Source organism: Pristis pectinata, chromosome 19 (assembly GCF_009764475.1).
Source record: "Pristis pectinata isolate sPriPec2 chromosome 19, sPriPec2.1.pri, whole genome shotgun sequence".
Taxonomy (NCBI): Eukaryota; Metazoa; Chordata; class Chondrichthyes; order Rhinopristiformes; family Pristidae; genus Pristis; species Pristis pectinata.
Window position 1 is genome coordinate 41821768 of NC_067423.1, and position 18740 is coordinate 41840507.

Sequence of the window (18740 nt, forward strand, 5' to 3'; positions counted from 1 at the left end):
AAGTTTTCTTTTTCCAGTCCTGATGAACAGATCTCCAGTTTGAAACTTTAACCCTGCCTCTCTCGCTTCATGGGCGCTGACTGACCCACCCGACCGTACCAGCATTTTCTGGTTCTCAGATTTCCAGCATTCTCAATATTTTGCAAAATACTGTCAGCCCTTTTGCCGTATAATCTCTCCTGCTGCAGTCCTCTGACAGGTCTCCTGTTCTTCTCTCCTGCCCCTGCCTTTCTTCCTATTTTAAAACTTATTGGATCTCCAGCTTTTCCTAGTTCTGGTGAAAAATCAATTTAATGCATTACCCTGTATCCCTCCTCCCCCATTTACGGCATCGAGCTTCCCTTCAATTATGTTATTTCCCTTTATTTAGGTTCTATCTTATGCTCAGGCCACCTTTTTCTAATCTCAGACCTGTGCAAACCTCCTCTGGAGAATAAACAGTAATCTAAACTAACTGAGTCCTTTATCAAGTAAAAGAAAATACAGATAGGCAGCATGTCTACTATGTGCCTATTCCCACACAGGCTGACCGCTCCTGCCCAGTTCTAGAGGGGAATATTTGTAGAACCCTACAGTGAGCAGTTTATCATACGTTACAACTCTTAGAGGGGCACACAACCAACATTACATAAAGCCAAATATATTACAGTCACGGCATTTTCCTACACTGAGGAAGCCCCTCCAGAATTTTTCAAGGTGCCTCTCGTGTCCCCTCTTACTCTTCTCTTCCCTGGGAAGACACCTTGCCTGCTCAAACCTTCCAGAAAGTTGCATCCTCTCACAGACGCCAGCCCAGAATTGAACACAAGCTTGCAGCGGTACACAGAAGAGGCAAATATGATGAATAATGCAGGAAATTGGAATACTCATCGTGTTCAGAAGTAGATGTTTTCTTTACGATGTGCTTAACCCGTGTGTAGGGCTCAGCAGAGATGAGCCTTGAGAGTGGTGCCAAGGTAGAAATGTGTTTCATTCCCATAACAAACTTCATTTCCTTGCTTTGAGCACAAAAGTTTCCCATTAAGACAACATTTCTGAAGTTATATAAAACAAAACCTTTTGCAGCCTTCGGTTGGCTACAGTTCCCAGAGGGGCTGTGAGTGAGATGATCCAGGAGAGGTCAGACTCCTACACACAGTTTGGATATACTTTATCTTGGAATCTTTTCAATGGCCAGGGTCCAGGATGTGGGATTCAATGGGAACAATAGGTAGCCTGGGCCTGCCAGTGTGAGCTACACTGTGATATGGGAGGAGTTTCTCCTTTTCATAATAAAAGTTGTAGCTGGATTCCTGTCAGGTACCCTGTGGGAAACTGGAGCCGGTGATGTGTAAAGCTCGTTTTTTATCCCCCATATCTAATCCACCTACATTGGTGACTGTTGAGAATGCTTTATTGAAACTGAGAGCCAGTAACCCTGTTTTATACAGATGTAAATACATGGACACCTTTTCAGAAACACATGCAAGTGCAGGCAACACGGAGGCAAAAGTCTGTAGATGTACTGGACAACATTCCTTTCTCCACCATCCCTCCCCTACCACCCCCTCATCAGCACGACCAAAAATGGATTCTTATCAGGTCTCTGAGGATTTGGCTGTTGACTCCAGGCCTACACACATGTAACTGAGAAACAAAGGACTGCAGATGCTGGAATCTAGATGGAAAACACAATGATGCTGGAGGAACTCAGCAGGCCAGGCAGCATGTGTGGAGAAAAGCAGGCGGTCAACGTTTCGGGTCAGGACCCTTCTTCAGGACTGAAGATAGGAAAAGGGGAAGCCCAATATATAGGAGGGAAAAACAGAGCAGTGACAGGTGGACAAAAGAGGGGAGGCGGGGTGGGCACAGGGTGGTGATAGGTGGATGCAGGTAAGAGACAGTGATAGGCAGGTGCGGGGGAGGAGGGGAGAGCAGATCCACTGGGGGATGGGTCAAAGGTAAGGAGAGAAAGAAAAATAAAGGTAGATAAAAGAGATAGTCTCAGACCTCAGTCTTACCACTGCACCACTCCTTGAACTTGGATGTGAAGCTATGGATGTGAAATTCACATTACTTAATGTGTGCAGCGTGAAAAGCACTGTGTGCTGTGTTGCTGCCTTGGAACACCTTGCCGTGATCAAGGTGAGTGTAATGTTTTTGTACCAGTGTGGACTACTGCACCTCTGCAGCCATCAGAGGTGGTCGCAATGGTGGTCGGGGGAAAATGACCACTGCCTGGGGAGCAACTTTTCATACACCGGAGTCAAAGAGAAGGTTGTTGAGCGTCTCCTCACTATAACACTCTACTCTGGCTGATTTTATTTTGAAATTAAAAAAAAACATCTTAGTTCAGGCCACAGCCGCCACAGCGGGACAGTGACACAACTGGCATAGAGAGCACGCGTGCCCTCCGTTGGCCCCTGTGGCCTGCAGTGTGAGTGGTCTCAGGGTGACGCCACATCCATAGTTACTGGGTGCGACTGGGGGAACCTCCGACAGAAAAGATTCACCCAAACGGGCAACAAAGAATCTATACATTTTCCATTAGATGTAGGGAGGCAGAACTGCCACAGGGACCCCCAGGCAGTTGTTACACTTCCTAACACACTGAAACCATTGAGGGATATTTGCAGCAGAACTTGCAACTCAAATTAACCTCAATTACAATAATGGATCAGGGCATTTTGAAGTTCATGACACATTCATTCTTGTAATTCCCTCATCCCCAACTTCCTTTCTTACCAGGAACATGCCAGGAGTCACGTTGTGTCGCTCCACCAGCAATGCAGAACTTTGACCTGTGTAGTCATTTGCTGTGCTGATATCATACTTCAACATTCGGAATGAATCGAGCCGGCTCTAATTGTAAACAGGAAATACCATTAGACTCATTGTATGTAGTAGGAACATGTCAACACAAAACAATTCATCTGTCAAACAGGTGGATGTTCTGGGGTGATCATGTTATTACCCAGCAATTTGCATTCAAATAACAACTTCAACATAAAAAAAAAGTCTAGGAGCCTCAGATATAGGAAACAAGCACAAAGCCAAGGGGGGAGAAGTTGGTTGACGAGATAAGTCTGAAAAAAGTTCAGACGGAGAGTGAGAGCGAGAGAGATGGAGGGAGGGGAGGGGAGGGGAGGGGAGGGGAGGGGAGGGGAGGGGAGGGGAGGGGAGGGGAGGGGAGGGGAGGGGAGGGGAGGGGAGGGGAGGGGAGGGGAGGGGAGGGGAGGGGAGGGGAGGGGAGGGGAGGGGAGGGGAGGGGAGGGGAGGGGAGGGGAGGGGAGGGGAGGGGAGGGGAGGGGAGGGGAGGGGAGGGGAGGGGAGGGGAGGGGAGATAGATAAATAGATGGGGGGGGTGCATGCCAGAGATTAGGACCATAACCATAAAGGGATCAGGTTATGCACGGGACACTGAAACCAAACCACCTGGCCATGATAGGCTGATGGTTGTACTCGTGGTTCTGAAACAGCAACCCAGAAAGTTAACGAGCAGGAACAGGAGTTGAATGTCGCCACCAATACCCACACCCTGACAGCAAATATAAAAGAAAGAAAGGTGTGTTGGAGAGAGAGAAAGGAAAAGATGGAGCAAATGTGGAGACCATAGCTGTAGTCGCTGTTCAAAGACCGGAATCTGACGTGGTTCAAAAAGGTTGAAATATTGAATTAATATCTCTCACTTAATGAGACTTACTGATGAGTTATCTTGTTACTGAGAACTTACAACACAGCAACAGGCCTCTCAGCCCTCTAGGTCCTTGCTGGCGTTTATGCTCCACTTCAGTTTACTCCCATTGCCTTTACCTCCTTATCCATCGGTGACCTGTTGATTTTTTGTTATATAAATCCGCACCATCAACGGCACTTTTACTGAGACCAGCTTCTTGTTTTTATTTTGTATCTTTTTTTGCTTTGATCGGGATTTACCATGGTGATTTTGAAACCAGGTTATTTGTCCAGATGAAAAACACGACGATGCTGGAGGAACTCAGCGGGCCAGGCAACATCCGTGGAGAAAAGCAGGCGGTCAACGTTTCGGGTCAGGACCCTTCTTCAGGACTGAAGATAGGAAAAGGGGAAGCTCAATATATAGGGGGGGGGGGAAGCAGAGCAGTGATAGGTGGACAAAAGAGGGGAGGTGGGGTGGGCACAGGGTGGTGATGGGTAGATGCAGGTAAGAGATAGTGATAGGCAGGTGCGGGGGAGGAGGGGAGAGCAGATCCACCGGGGGTGGGTCACAGGTAAGGAAAACAAAAAGAGGGGGAAGAAAAGAAGAGGCGTGGTTGGGGGGAGCGGGGAGGGGTGTGGGGATTACTTAAAGTGGGAGAATTCAATGTTGTCCAGGACCGTTGCACAAACACACCTTTACTGGAGTACTGTGTCCAGTTCTGGTCGCCTCATTACAGGAAGGATGTGGGGGCGTTGGAAAGGGTGCAGAGAAGATTTACCAGGATGCTGCCTGGTTTAGAGAGTATTCATTATGAGGAGAGACTGAGGGAGCTGGGGCTTTACTTTTTGGAGAGGAGGAGGATGAGAGGAGACATGATAGAGGTGTACAAAATATTAAGAGGAATAGATAGAGTGGACAGCCGGCGCCTCTTTCCCAGGGCACCAATGCTCAATACAAGAGGGCATGGCTTTAAGGTAATGGGTGGGAAGTTCAAGGGAGATATCAGAGGGAGGTTTTTTACCCAGAGAGTGGTTGGGGCGTGGAATGCGCTGCCTGGGGTGGTGGTGGAGGCGGGTACATTGGTTAAATTCAAGAGTTTACTAGATAAGCATATGGAGGAATTTAAAATAGAGGGATATGTGGGAGGAAGGGGTTAGATAGTATAAGGCGAGGTTTAAAGGTTGGCACAACATTGTGGGCCGAAGGGTCTGTATCGTGCTGTACTGTTCTATGATCCTATTATTGGGTGGGTTGGATTCACTACACCCCTCCAGCTAAAGGGGAGCGTTACCACTGGGTGAATGGATGCTGCAGGGAGCAGGAGAATGCTCCCAGGAGAACAGAGGGATCTGGATAGTGCCTGATGGTGGCCTGTTCTTTGGGCAAAGAGGGGGACATCCAGGCCACATCCAGCTGTGCCTTGCTGGAGACTGCAAAGGAAGCCGCGGTAGGAATATGAATGCAGACCCTGAATGCGTGCGCTGTAAATGGCTGCAGTGCTAGGAAGTGCCTGACGCAGGCTGATGGAAAAGAAGATGAGGTTTGCCTCTGCCTGAGTGTGGAGGTTGGGTGACGCCCCGACGACCCGACCCCCACCGCCCCTCCACCCCCCTGCCCACGTAGCAGTGAGGAACAAACTAGGAGATGTGACAGAGATCAGCAGCAGCCACCTGGAGAGATCCTGAGGCTGGGAATCTGACAGCGTGGTCCCCACTGCCAAAGTAGTCCAGGCACACGTGAGGTTTCAGTTGAGGCCACAGGAGTTGACGGATCTCAGTGAGGACAAAGAATGCAGTTCTCTAAATAGTTCCTTTTCAGGGCTGAAAAGGGCTTGTGAGAACAGGCTGTTCTGTGAATAAATAAGAGCTGTTGTTTTTGAGACCAGGGAGCTCAATAATCCCACTGCAAATGAAGTTTGCGTATTGCGGTAGAGGCAGATACGTTGGTCAAGTTCAAGAGATTGTTAGATAAGCATATGGAGGAATTTAAAATAGGGGGATAAGTGGGAGGAAGGGGTTAGATAGTATTAGGTGTGGTTTAAAGGTCGGCACAACATGGTGGGCCGAAGGACCTGTATTGTGCTGTATTGTTCTATGGTTACCCAATTTGGAGCATAAAGATGGAGTTTGAAAACCCCGCTGAAAAATGGAATGAATTATCCCCAAGGGCAAAACAGCTAAAAATGTGCGCAAAAAATGCTGCACTCCAGGTTAAGCCAGTTTTCAACAGCAGAGTGCCATTACTTTTGGAGTCGTGTGAATGAATTTGCAGCCCAGGGTGATGGTACCTGCACACACGGCTGGCTCCGGTTCCGGTTCCTCTCCTCGTACAACTCTTGGATCATATTCTCGTAGGGCATGGGCTTCAGGTGCGACGACACCACACAGACGAGGATGATCTGCTGGATTCCTGGAGTTGCTCTATTGATAAAGGTGTCAAATTCCAGGTCGGTGATGCAGGGAACCTTGACTACACTGCACTTGCAGGGCTTCATTCCTTCACCCATCATTGCAGACCGTAAGGCGACGGGGCAGGGGCCAGGAGAATGCAGCCAAGGTCTCTCCTCCTTGTGAACCTTAGGAAGCTGAAGCCTGAAGGAAGAAAGCAGTCAATGGAAGCAAAGTGAGACCAAGGGGAAAGAACGTCATTTACATATCCACACACCAACCACCCTGCTCAAACCATCCATGCACCACACACACCACCCTGCTCAAACCATCCGTGCATCACACACACACACCATCCTGTTCAAACCATCCGTGCATCACACACCATAGAAAGCATCCTATCCAGATGTATCACGGCTCGGTACGGCAACTGCTCTGCCCAGGACCGCAAGAAACTGCAGAGAGGTGTGGACACAGCCCAGCGCATCACGGACACCAGCCTCCCCTCCTTGGACTCTGTCTTTATCTCTTGCTGCCTTGGCGAAGCAGCCACCATAATCAAAGACCCCACCCACCCAGGTCATTCTCTCTTCTCCCCTTTCCCATGAGATAGAAGATACAGGAGCCTGAGGGCACGTACCACCAGACTTAAGGACAGCTTCTCCCCCACTGTGATAAGACTATTGAACGGTTCCCTTATACGATGAAATGGACTCTGACCTCACGATCTACCTTGTTGTGACCTTGCACCTTATTGCACTGCACTTTCTCTGTAGCTGTGACACTTTACTCTGTACTGTTATTGTTTTTACCTGTACTACCTCAATGCATTCTGTACTAACTCAATGTAATTGCACTGTGTAACGAATTGACCTGTACGATCAGTATGCAAGGCAAGTTTTTCCAATGTACCTTGGTACAAGTGACAATAATAAACCAATACCAATACACACACCACCCTGCTCAAACCATCCGTGCACCATGCACACACCCATACTCACACACACTCATACTCACACAGACTCACACGTACTCATTTATATACACACACTCATACACACAAACACAGAGTGGCGAATATTTCATTTTTCTCTGCATGGCAAACGGACATACACTTATACATCATACCTCGATATACTCTTCCCAATATAACCTCTATGAATCTCTCTCTATGTCCTTCTATCCTTGATTGGGTGACTCTACCTCCTCCTTGTACTGGCACCTCATGCAAATGGACCTTCTTGCTTTGTGAGCTGACGTACAGGTGCCCGAAGGAGCTGCAGTGGATGAAGCAGCCTCGGAGACTGCAGCAAGTGATCGAGCTGGGTCAGAGGAAGCAGAGTTATGTAAGAACACTGCCTTTAGCAGCTCTGGTGCTATGTGATCAACGTTTGCTGGTTTTCCAGATACAGTCTCCCTGATGGCCGTTACATCTTCCAGAGTTGGCGTCTGGTCCAGTTCCAGTTGTAACACCAGGGAGTGGCAGCTGCCGCAGTGTCACAGGTAACAGCACCCTCTCACTGGGGTGTTTTGCACTTTCCAGTCCATCAGCTGAGTTGCTCTTGCAGTCCGTTGGGCTTAAAGTCTTTATAAAAATTGGACCAAGTGCCTCTTTGATTCCAACATTAATCCAGTGAAGATCCCCAGATCTGCAAGGTCTCATCTAAATCTTTGGGCCTATTCACTGTGACTTTCTGGGCTACAGATTTTGCCTCTGTGAGCTTGAGAGTTCTGGACTTGGGTGAAATAGTTTGGTCAGCCCGCTTTTTCTTTTCTATGGTTGGGAAGCAGGGGATGTTCAAAGGCTGCAAACCATCAGGTTGTTACAACATAAAAACTGGAAACAAGAGTTTCCAAGTGAACTAGAAACAGAACTGGGTCCTTTGCACCTCTGCAATTCAATAAGGTCATGACTCACCTTTTACCTCTGTGTCACTTTCCTGCACTAACTGCATATCCCTCAATATCCAAACACAGGCATCGTCGATCTATTGTTTTCCTTATTGTTTTTGAAAGTTTCTTTTTTAATTTCAAAAATAAACTTTATTCATAATAAAAAATATATACAAAAGAAGAAACAGCAAAAAACATTTTACATACATGGTCAATACATTCAGTAAGTGTTAACTTATTTTTTTTAAACCACAGCACCATTGCCACTCACCCCTGGGGTGATACACACTTTCGTTGTTTGAGGGGCTTCCCCACCCGACTCTGCCCCTCCGTGTGAGGTAGCAGAAGGAGCCCAGACTGCGGTCCTTCCCCACAGAGCCTTTGCATTGGCTACACCCAGCTTCAGTGCGTCCCTCAGCACGGACTCCTGCAGCCGGGACTGTGCCAGTCGGTAGCATTCCCTCATGGACATCTTGCTGCGCTGGAAGACAAACAGTTTCAGGTAGACCAAAGGGCATCTTCCACCGAGCTGATGACCTTCCAGCAGCAGTTGTCTGTCTCGGTGTGTGTGTCCCCGGGAACAGCCTATAGATCAGAGTCCTCTGTCATGCAGCTGCTGGGGATGAACCGAGACATGGACCCTTGCGTCCTTCTCCACACCCTCTTAGCAAATCCACAGTGTGCAAAGAGGTGGGTGACTGTCTCCCCCTCACTATAGCCGTCCCGAGGGCAGCGTGCGTTGGGGATTATATTTCGTCTGTCCAGGAAGGATCTGACTGGGAGGGTCCCTCTCACCACCAGCCAAGCAAGGTCTTGGTGCTTGTTGGTGAGCTCTGGCGATGAGGTGTTCTGCCAGATGATTTGGACAGTTTGCTCAGGGAACCACCCCACGGTACCTATAGACTCCCTGTCCTGCAGTGTCTGCAGGACGTTCCGTGCTGACCACTGCCTGATTGATTTGTGGTCAAATGTGTTTACTTGGAAGAACTTTTCCATAAAGGTTAGAAACTTTTGCCCAACGTGTCAGGATCATGGGAAACAGGTTGTTCATTTCAAGCGGATCTTGTAGTTTTGCAGAACTGTCAGAGTTGCTCATGTTGGTGATGCTGAGCCAGAGCTTTCCTTTGGATTTACATGATAGACCTTTACAGAGTTTAAATGGAGCTTGGTCTGGTCAGTGTCACAATCAGTGTACTGCATTGCCTGAGCATGTACCAGGCCACGAGTGTTTCTGATTTCATTACTAAATCGTTTCCAACAGTTTCCTGGGAATTTGCTTGTTATTTCCATATGCTACAGGATAGGCATGGAAATTGGCAGGCAAAATGTACAGTCTGTCTCTTATTCTTGGTGTTATTTCTCTTACTTCCGGATCACACAGGCCATGTGCGATGGCAATAAATGCTAACAAAGTTCACATCTCGAGGATTAAAGAAATAGCAATGAGCCCATGGCCAGTGCAGTCTCACAAGACGTGAAGCACAGGTCAGAGAATTGGAACTACAGTGTTGTACGTCACGTCCACCCCTCCAGGTTCCATGTTCACGTCCCAGAGACTGGGCCTGCAGGCTTCCTTTATACTAAGGGTTGAAGCAAGTCACCATAGTCATCTGGTGATCAGTGGAACTCTCCAGACGAGGGAGAGCTGAGACATTACATGTCACGTCAATAGTCTGTTTAGATTTTTATATGTAGCAACAGTGATATTATCTTCTTGGATGTAATTTTTCTGTTCTTCTGACACTGGAGGACAATTTCATATCCAGCACATCTCTTTCTTTGAAATACTCAGCACCTCACTCTGGAGAATTCAAATAATAGATCATACGTTCCGGGAAAATATAATGTGGGATAAAATTCTCAGAAGGAAGGAAGGTTCTTATTCTTCATAGAATTGTCCTTCCAGTCATTCCCACACAGCAAGCTTTAGCACACGGAGACTTGTTACTTTCTCAATTCCCCCGTGGTATTTTGCACAGGCTGCCTTGCTCCCATTCTGGCATCTCACCTTTCCTCTCTGCATTGCAAATTGCCATGACCAGATATGGTTATATTTCTATTCTGCAATTGGTCCCTCCAAATGTTCCCTCCACTCTGTGAGGAAGCATTCGCTGCTTGCTCCTAACTCAGAGTACAAACCAATCCTACAGGAAACTCTTGCATGAACTCCTGAATTATTAATCTGCAGCACACTCCTCTGGTGTGTGCACAAACTGCAGTATCTCCTCTCCATCGCTATAGTGACTCGGGGCTGTATGTGTGCACATGCCTCGAACTCTCTGCCCTGACCAGGAGCGTTGGTCCAGCTCCACAGATCACCACACTGTTCCATTCTGGAGCAGCAAGTCTGCAGCTTTACAGCTCGATCCCCTTGTAAAGAGAGCAAGTGTGTTCTCACCGGCCAAAGCATCGGGACAAAGCAGTCCATGCGGGTGGTGACAAGCCTCGTCAAGGAGCTGGCGATCAGGAGGGAGGTTGTTGTGTTGGGAGCCAGGAGGCCTTGCAGGATCGCAGGGTGGTGGAGTTGGCCGGAGGCAGCCAAAGGTCTGCCCCTGACAGGGATACACTCGGCACCGTGGAACAGGGCTGAAAGGAACCAGGGGTCAGGGTGATGCTCGGAAACGCAGATCACGTGAGCTGCCTTCAGCTGCAACACTCCAACCCTTCAGACAGCTACTCACACACACATACACTCACACACAAACACACACCCATACACACACACACTCACGCACGCAGACACACTCACACGTGCTCATGCACACACAGACGCACTCACACGTGCTCACACACACACGCACACACATACATGCACACGTGCTCACACATACATGCACACGAGCTCACACACAGACATGTACACACAGATGCGCTCACACGTGCTCACACGCACACATACACAGACGCACACTCGTGCTCACACGTACACACAGACGCACACTCGTGCTCACACGTACACACAGACGCACACTCACGTGCTCACACACGTACACACAGACGCACACTCACGTGCTCACACACGTACACACAGACGCACACTCACGTGCTCACACACGTACACACAGACGCACTCATACGTGCTCACACACGGACATGTACACACAGACACACTCACGTGCTCACACACGGACATGTACACACATGCACTCACACGTGCTCACACAAGGACACGTACACACAGACGCACTCACTCCCAGAGACAAAGAGACAGACACAGAGAAATGAATAAAACAACCTGCATTTTGAAGTAACATTCCAGGACCTCGTTGCTCAGTTCAGTGCCCACCAGGTGCCTGCATTAAGCAAAGCCCCTCGTGGTATTGTCGAAGTTCATGATTGAGCAGCTGACCAGCGTGGTGAGAACTGGCTGTAACCCAAGTAATGCGGGAAGGAGTCCCTGTTATTGGTACTAGCCATGGAAATTGCAAGTGTTGACACGTCCACGATTGCAATCGGTCAGGATCCTTAATGGGACCAAATGCTCGCAAAGAATCTTATTGTTTGCTGAGGGTTCACCATAATGACAGCCATAAGCGATGAAGTCCAATGTGATCTTGTGCACATTGAAACTGATGAGCTGTCAGACCTGCCTGCTGCAGCGATGAAAACTTTGGAAGATAACGAGGCTCTGTGCATGTTCCTGGTGTTTTGTTTCATTGCATCAGGGCCCAAATCATGCAAAGTTCCTCAGCTACTGCTCATCATCTCCAAGCCTTGGGGGATCCTGCTGAACACTCTTCCGATGGAAGGCTTTCGGCACCGTCTGAGTGTCAGATCCACTGGAGCTGAGGGAAGAGGGTTCAGGCCGCATTGACCTCTTGCCGGGTCTCCAGGACGATCTGCGGGCAATTGCATTGCCTCTGACAGGATGGACAGATGGAGGGGTCTCCCTCCGATGCTGCCAGCCCTAATCATTATCCTCTGGGAACCGCTGTGTATGATGTTGCCCCTCGTGCCACTCCTGCTGGAGGGCCACAGGAGGGACTCCTGTTAGCGAGCTGATGCAGGACGAAGCCTGAAGCCCAATCTGCCAGGTACCATGGGAGCCCCTGACAACACAGGCATCAGAAACCCACTGGGAGCAGCTGGGTGGCACCCTCCGATAGGCCCCAGGTGGATCAGTGACTTCAGCCGAGGTGCCACTCACTGGAACACAGATGGGAGCCAGTGGAGGGAAGGGGAAAGAGAGGAAGGATCCCCAAAATCCAGCTCTTGGGTGCTAGATGGCTGAAATATGGGAGGCAACACAGACTGCCCAGGAATACAAGAACCTCGCATCTCCCAGATACATGGCACTGACCACGAACAGCTCTTCCCACAGTCGATCATGACTTACATCATCAGGCCTTGCAAGAAGGCTATGAAGTGGAGTTGGAAGTCACTGAGACTCTTTAACGATGTGTCTAAACAAAGCTCACTGGAAATGCTGCATTTTTCCATGGGTGAACCTGTGATTTCATATCTCTACACAAAACCTACACCTCTGCGTTCTCTCACAGCAATCCTACCGTATGCTGAGATACGAAAAGAAATTTGTCTTTGATTTCCAGCACTAAGCATGCACAAGAATGTCAGTTTTGGATTGTAGTCAGCTTCACACATTCAATTCCATTGAAATCAAAGTATTTTCCATTAATGGAGCTTAAGACATAATTATATTTTTTAAATATTTCAGTATAAGTATAATAATATCATAAAGGAAATGCCTAAAATGTTAAAAACACAAACAACGTGGCTGAGAAGTTCATGTTTTTGTTTCCCACGACAGAAGTTAATCAGAAGTTACTCAGTTACCGCGGTCCTCACAGGATGCCAAAGTGCAATGACACTGAGTGGTGCTTAAAGCATGTTGAGACACTGTCACTTCAGATTCACCCAGGTTTGTGTGGCCTCTGATTGGCACAGCCGCTCATGCTCGTAACTCTTCGCAGTACATCTGAAGCCTGCTTTAGCCTCAGATGAATCCAGATGAACCTTTGCCTCCGCTGAGGTTGGAGACACAGGAGACTGCAGACGCTGGGATCTGGAGAAACAAAGCGGGTCGAACAGCACCTGTGGGAGGAAAGGAATTGTCGACATTTCGGTTCGAGACCCTGCATCAGGACATCCTTTCCTCCCACAGGTGCTGCTCGACCTGCTGAGTTCCTCCAGCAGATTGTTTGTTGCTCCACTGAGGTTGATGCCTGGATCCTCTTACATCCCCTGAGATTTCAACTCATTTCTTGCACCTAACCCTACCCCTGCAGACCTTAGCCCAATCAGCTCCCTGACAATCCCCCTGCCCCTCCTCCACCCCCAGCAACTGATTATAAGTTTTCCTCCCCCCACCCCAGCCCACGGTGTCCTGACCTGACCTTCAGGTTCCTGACTCCCCACTGACTGAAGCTCTGATGCTCTCTCCCTACCAGGAGCCTCTATCCTCTCTGGCCATATACCATTCCCTGCCCCCATAACCCACGGACCTGTGTAATGGGCAAGCAACGGAGGAGTTAGCAGGCAGGGGCTTTTGTGATGATTTACTTGCGGCAAAGCCTGTCGCTTTACACAAGTGGCTTCAGGTCTGGTGTCCAACAGAATACTGCAGCGAGGGGCCCAGTCTTAAAAATGCATTGGACTCGTGCACATCTCCAGTTGACCGTGGCTTTTGGAATAATACTTGGGACGAATACTTGGGAGATATCCTCCCCTCCTACTTTCCCCAGTGAGTGGTGAGTGGTCTCTTGCCTTTGTCCCTCATTACCTTGAGGGGCATCTTCCACCTGCGAGACAATACAAGGAATCCCAGAGCAATTTGGAAACCCCTGGACCCCCAGTAGTATTCATGAATTACCAGAAACATTGGGTCAAATCTGGAAACATTTCAGCCGTGGTTTCTTAAAGCTTGATTTATACGCATTCTGAATCTTAGTGTTTATTGAGATGGAAATATGATTTATATTTAAAATAATTTCAGAATAAGTTTAATAGTTCATTGCATTAAATAATATTACTGGTTGGAACTCTCCAGTCCGGCATCTTGTGATCCAGCAACTCCCATGGTCCGGCATGTTTTCAGTCTGTTCTACAGATCTATACAATTAACTCATTCTAACTAAGATCTAAAATTAACTAAGATCTGTACTAACCTGTAGCTACCAGTACAATTTATGTGATCTCAGTTGATAGCACTTCCGACTTCGGGAAACTTCAGGTTCTCTGAACCCTTGTTACCTGGGGAGTGTCTATAATTTAAAAAAAACGGTTCGCCTGCTCAGAGGAAGATGATCAAGACCAATTTCTGTGGTCTGGCACCAGTCAGGTCCCAAGGATGCTGGACTAGAGAGTTTCAACCTGTAGCACCAAGCTGTACCATCAACTCTGTGGATTCATTCAGGTTAATGCTGTGCTGAGTTCACACTTACTTGTGTTTGATATTAGTTCGGATAAAGGAGCCACGCCTGCTAGCCAACATTACAGCAAGACTGTTTTCTGTGGAGATGGGGACCGGCCAATTGCTGGGGAAAAAAAAATCAGACGTTAATAAGAAAAAGGTTGCAATGTATGAAGAACCAGGAAGATGGAACGTAACATTTTACAACAGAAATAGTTGATCATTTTCTTCTCTTGACTGAAGGAATTTTTGAAGTCATGGTTAAATTTTGTACTTAATTTCCATGTTTCAGAGTGAAGAGAGTACCAGGTTAAAGATGTTCATTAGACTGATAGACCTGTTTGTGGAACCATCAAAGCTCAAATTATTTTTTGAAACTGATGCAGAAAGAATCAAATGTCTAAACCTTTACACATTATTCAGGATGACCAGATATTTTAACATTCTTCTTCCCTTCTTAGGTGGGTAACATACAGTCACACACACCGTAAGAATGATTTAGTTCTTTTATTGTTCTGGTTCCCAGAATTGTGTCGAAACAGCAGAGGGGACATTTCGAACAAGGGGCTGTGAGACAGTACTGGATGGGAAGCTGGAGGCTGAAACTCATGTAGTAATGTGTAGAAAGAACAGCTATACCAAAAATAAGTGAGTCTGTCCAAAAAAAGGAGGGAGATTTACCATCTAATTGTGGTTTTCAAGGAGATTGAGTGAAGTGCTTTTTACATAGAACAGTACAGCACAGGAGCAGGCCCTTCAGCCCACAATGTCTGTACCAATCATGATGCCAATTTATACTAATACTATCTGCCTGCACATGGTCTACATCCCTCCATTCCCTGCGTGTTCATGTGTCTGTCTAAATGCCTCCTAAATGTTGCTGTCATATCTGCTTCCATCACTTCACCGGCAGCATGTTCCAGGAACCCACCACTGTGTGTAAAAAAATACTTCACAAATTTCCTTTAAACTTTCCCCCCTCACCTTAAACTAATCTCCTCTAGTATTTGACTTCTCCATCCTCGGAAAAAAAGCTCTATTTACCCCATCGATGCCTCTCATAATTTTATAAACTTCTATCAGGTCGGCCCTCAGCCTCTGGTGCTCCGGAGAAAACAAGCCATGTCTCCTTATAGCTCATGCACTCCAATCCAGACAACATCCTGGTGAACCTTTCTGCATCCTCTCCAAAGCCTCCACATCCTTCCTGTAGTGTGGTGACCAGAACTGCACACAATACTCCAAATGTAGCCTAAATAAAGTTTTATACAGTCACAACACGACTTCCTTACTCTTATACTCATTGCCCTGACCAATGAAGACAAGCATGCTGTACACCTTCTTTGCCACCCTGTGTTGCTACTTTCAGGGAGTTATGGACTTGCACCCCAAGATCTCTCTGTATATCAATGTTCCTAAGGGTCCTGCCATTTACTGTATACTTTCCCCTTACATTTGACCTTCCAAAATGCAACACCTCACACTTGTCCAGATTAAACTCCATCTGCCACTTCTCTGCCCAATTTCCCAACTGATCTATATCCTGCTGAATCCTTTGACAATCTTCCTCACTCTCCACAGCTCCGCCAATTTTCGTGTTGTCTGCAAACTTAATCAGACCACCTACATTTTTATCCAGATCATTTAAATACAGTTTCTCACAAACAACAGAGTTGTCAGCACTGATCCCTGTGGAACACCACTATTCACATACCTCCAGTCAGAGGAACACCACTCCATCACCACCCTCTGTCTTCTATGACCAAGCCAATTTTCTATCCAACTTACCAACTCATTACCAACTCTGACTTAATCTTCTGGACCAGCCTACCATGAGGGACCTTGTCAAATGCTTTACTAAAGTCCATGGAGACAACATCCACTGCCCTACCCTCATCAATCACCTTCGTCACCAGCTCAAAAAACTCAAATTTGTGAGATTGGACCTCCCCTGCACAATATCGGGCTGACGTTCCTAAAAAGTCTACACTTTTCCCAAATGTGAGCGAACCCTATCTCTAAGAATCTTCCCCAGTAATTTCCCTACCACTGATGCAAGGGAAATTATTACAGTGACAATTCCAAATGTAGACCTTGCTGTCTTCAAACTAAAGCAGATAGAACACCAAGTCTCTTCGGTCCAAAAGATTGGGGAAGTGAACACAGAAGTAAGTATCCTAGACGGCAGTTACTATAGTAATGTTAAATTGCAGCATTGTGTGATTAGATAATGAGACTCAAGGACTTGCTCCTAATCTAAAAACCTCAGACCTCTTCCAGGAGTGACCAGCTTATCTGGAAGAATATCTAAGAGAAACTGAGAACTTCTTTTTCTTAACTACTACCTTTAGCATTAATTTGTAATATTTAAGCTATCCAAGATGAAGTTAGTCCCAAATCAGCGACATGTTAACCTGCCCAATCCATTAAAAGAGGTAGGCATTTGGGAAGGGTTTGATGGAATTACATTACATAATAGCACATCCCCCTCACTCCTGTTTGCCTGCCATCACACAGAGCAGTTGTCTGTTACATTTCACATCATTTGGCTCAGAACATAAAGATCTTTCAGAACTGCAAAGTGCCTTATCCCTTTCTATAAAAATCGTCATTAATTTCTCTATCCTGGTCACTATCTTGACCACCAACCCAACTCCTTTGTACTTCCTTTGATAACTGAAAGAAAGATGACTTCTGATTGTAAAACTTCGAGTGAGAGTGAATCAGTAAAATCTCACGCGAGTTCATGAAACTGCCTGGAAAGCTATAACATTTCACAACAAATGGTTAACATCACATCAGGAGGTGAATGGGTCTGCGAGAATATAATCTAAGCTTTCCTATGTATTGACACACCTTATTCAGTATAACGTTTCAATCAGGTGGGGTACATAAATCAAACAAACACACACCCCTCCTGCATATTACATTTGGTAGATGAAGCACACATTCCAACAAGATGTGGCACTGTAATAGTTATCTTCCCCATTAAAATTGTCACACTTTGGGACATGCTGTCTTTGCAACTTTATCATCGAGAATGCTTTACACTGTGGCAAATTTTGAAGTCTCAAAGTTCTCAAATATCACTCAAAATATTTTTTGAAATTTTCAGCTGTCATAGTTCCCTCAGCATCTACATTATTTAATGTTTGAAATAGAGGTTATAACAAATCTAAAATAGAAAGTTACATACAACACCATTTATTTTATCTGTTGAATTTTCTTTGTTATCTTTCAGTAATGTCAGAAAAGTTTACACTTGAGATTGTCCAACAACCAATTCTCCAACAAGAGTACAGTAACACATCAGTTCAGCTCCCTGTACTATAAAAGTGCGACTTGAATGTTATACCCAGTAAGTAACTCTTAAAATAATTTGAGAACCTAGAGGACTGTTTGAAAATATTTGCTGAAGCATTTACACACAAAATGTTATTAAAATTAAAACAATACAATTTTGAAGGCCTTTGTTGGAGCATTCATCATCTTCTCTGATCTACTCAAAGCAGTCCCAATTTTTCAAACCTTTGTATTTTTAGTTTTATACAGTACCCAAATAAATCTGGACCCATCACTTCCTATTTCCTCATAACCTTTACTGTTGTGTGGAGCCTAAATCTGCATAATTTTATAAAGATTCACCATTACATTGAAATTTTATATCTCCTGCTATAAAATCAAAGATTCTACTAACATTTTTTGAAATTACTCATCTCTGGAGCATCTGGATAACAAAGACACCTTTGTCAGACTACTATTTATTAACTACAGCTCTGCCTTCAATGCCATAATTCCAAGCAAACTCACCTCCAAACTCCAAGACCTGGGACTCAACACCTCCCTTTGCAACTGGATCTTTGACACCCTGACCAACAGACCACTATCAGTGAGGATAGGCAGCAACACCTCGGCCACATTTATCTTCAACACTGGTGCCCCACAAGACTGCATCCTCAGCCCCCTACTTTGATCCCTATATACTCACGAATGTCTGGCCAGATTCTGCTCTAACTCCATCTACAAGTTTATACATGACACCACCAATGAGTCAGAGTACAGGAAGGAGATAGAGAGCTTGGCGACATAGTGTCATGACAACAACCTTTCCCTCAATGTTAGCAAACAAAAGAGCTGGTCATTGACTTCAGGAAGGGGGGGGGGGGCGCGGTGCACAGGTGCTGAGGGGGAGATAGTTGAGAGCTTCAAGTTCCTAGGAGTGAACATCACCAATAGCCTGTCCTGGTCCAACCACGTAGACACCATGGCCAAGAAAGCTCACCAGCACCTCTACTTCCTCAGGAGGCTAAAAAAATTTGGCATGTCCCCGTTGACCCTCACCAATTTTTATACGTGCACCAGAGAAAGCATCCTATCCAGATGCAATATGGCTTGGTATGACAACTGTTCTGCCCAAGACTGCAAGAAACTG

The 18740-nt window shown here is 46.5% G+C and overlaps 1 protein-coding gene across 1 annotated transcript in view; it reads right to left on the bottom strand.

Annotated features, from left to right (window-relative positions):
• The window catches only part of LOC127580523 (uncharacterized protein C3orf20-like), a 41740-nt gene extending 26315 nt beyond the window's left edge, over positions 1–15425 (bottom strand). The window contains exons 1-4 of the mRNA XM_052034112.1: positions 15353–15425; positions 14340–14432; positions 5946–6249; positions 2725–2841 (exon numbers count right to left, since the gene is read on the bottom strand). Of these exons, the coding sequence (XP_051890072.1) occupies positions 2725–2841; positions 5946–6249; positions 14340–14432; positions 15353–15357 (519 nt within the window). The 5' untranslated portion in view covers positions 15358–15425. The remainder of the gene's footprint in view (positions 1–2724; positions 2842–5945; positions 6250–14339; positions 14433–15352) is intronic.
• Positions 15426–18740: the final 3315 nt, after the last annotated feature.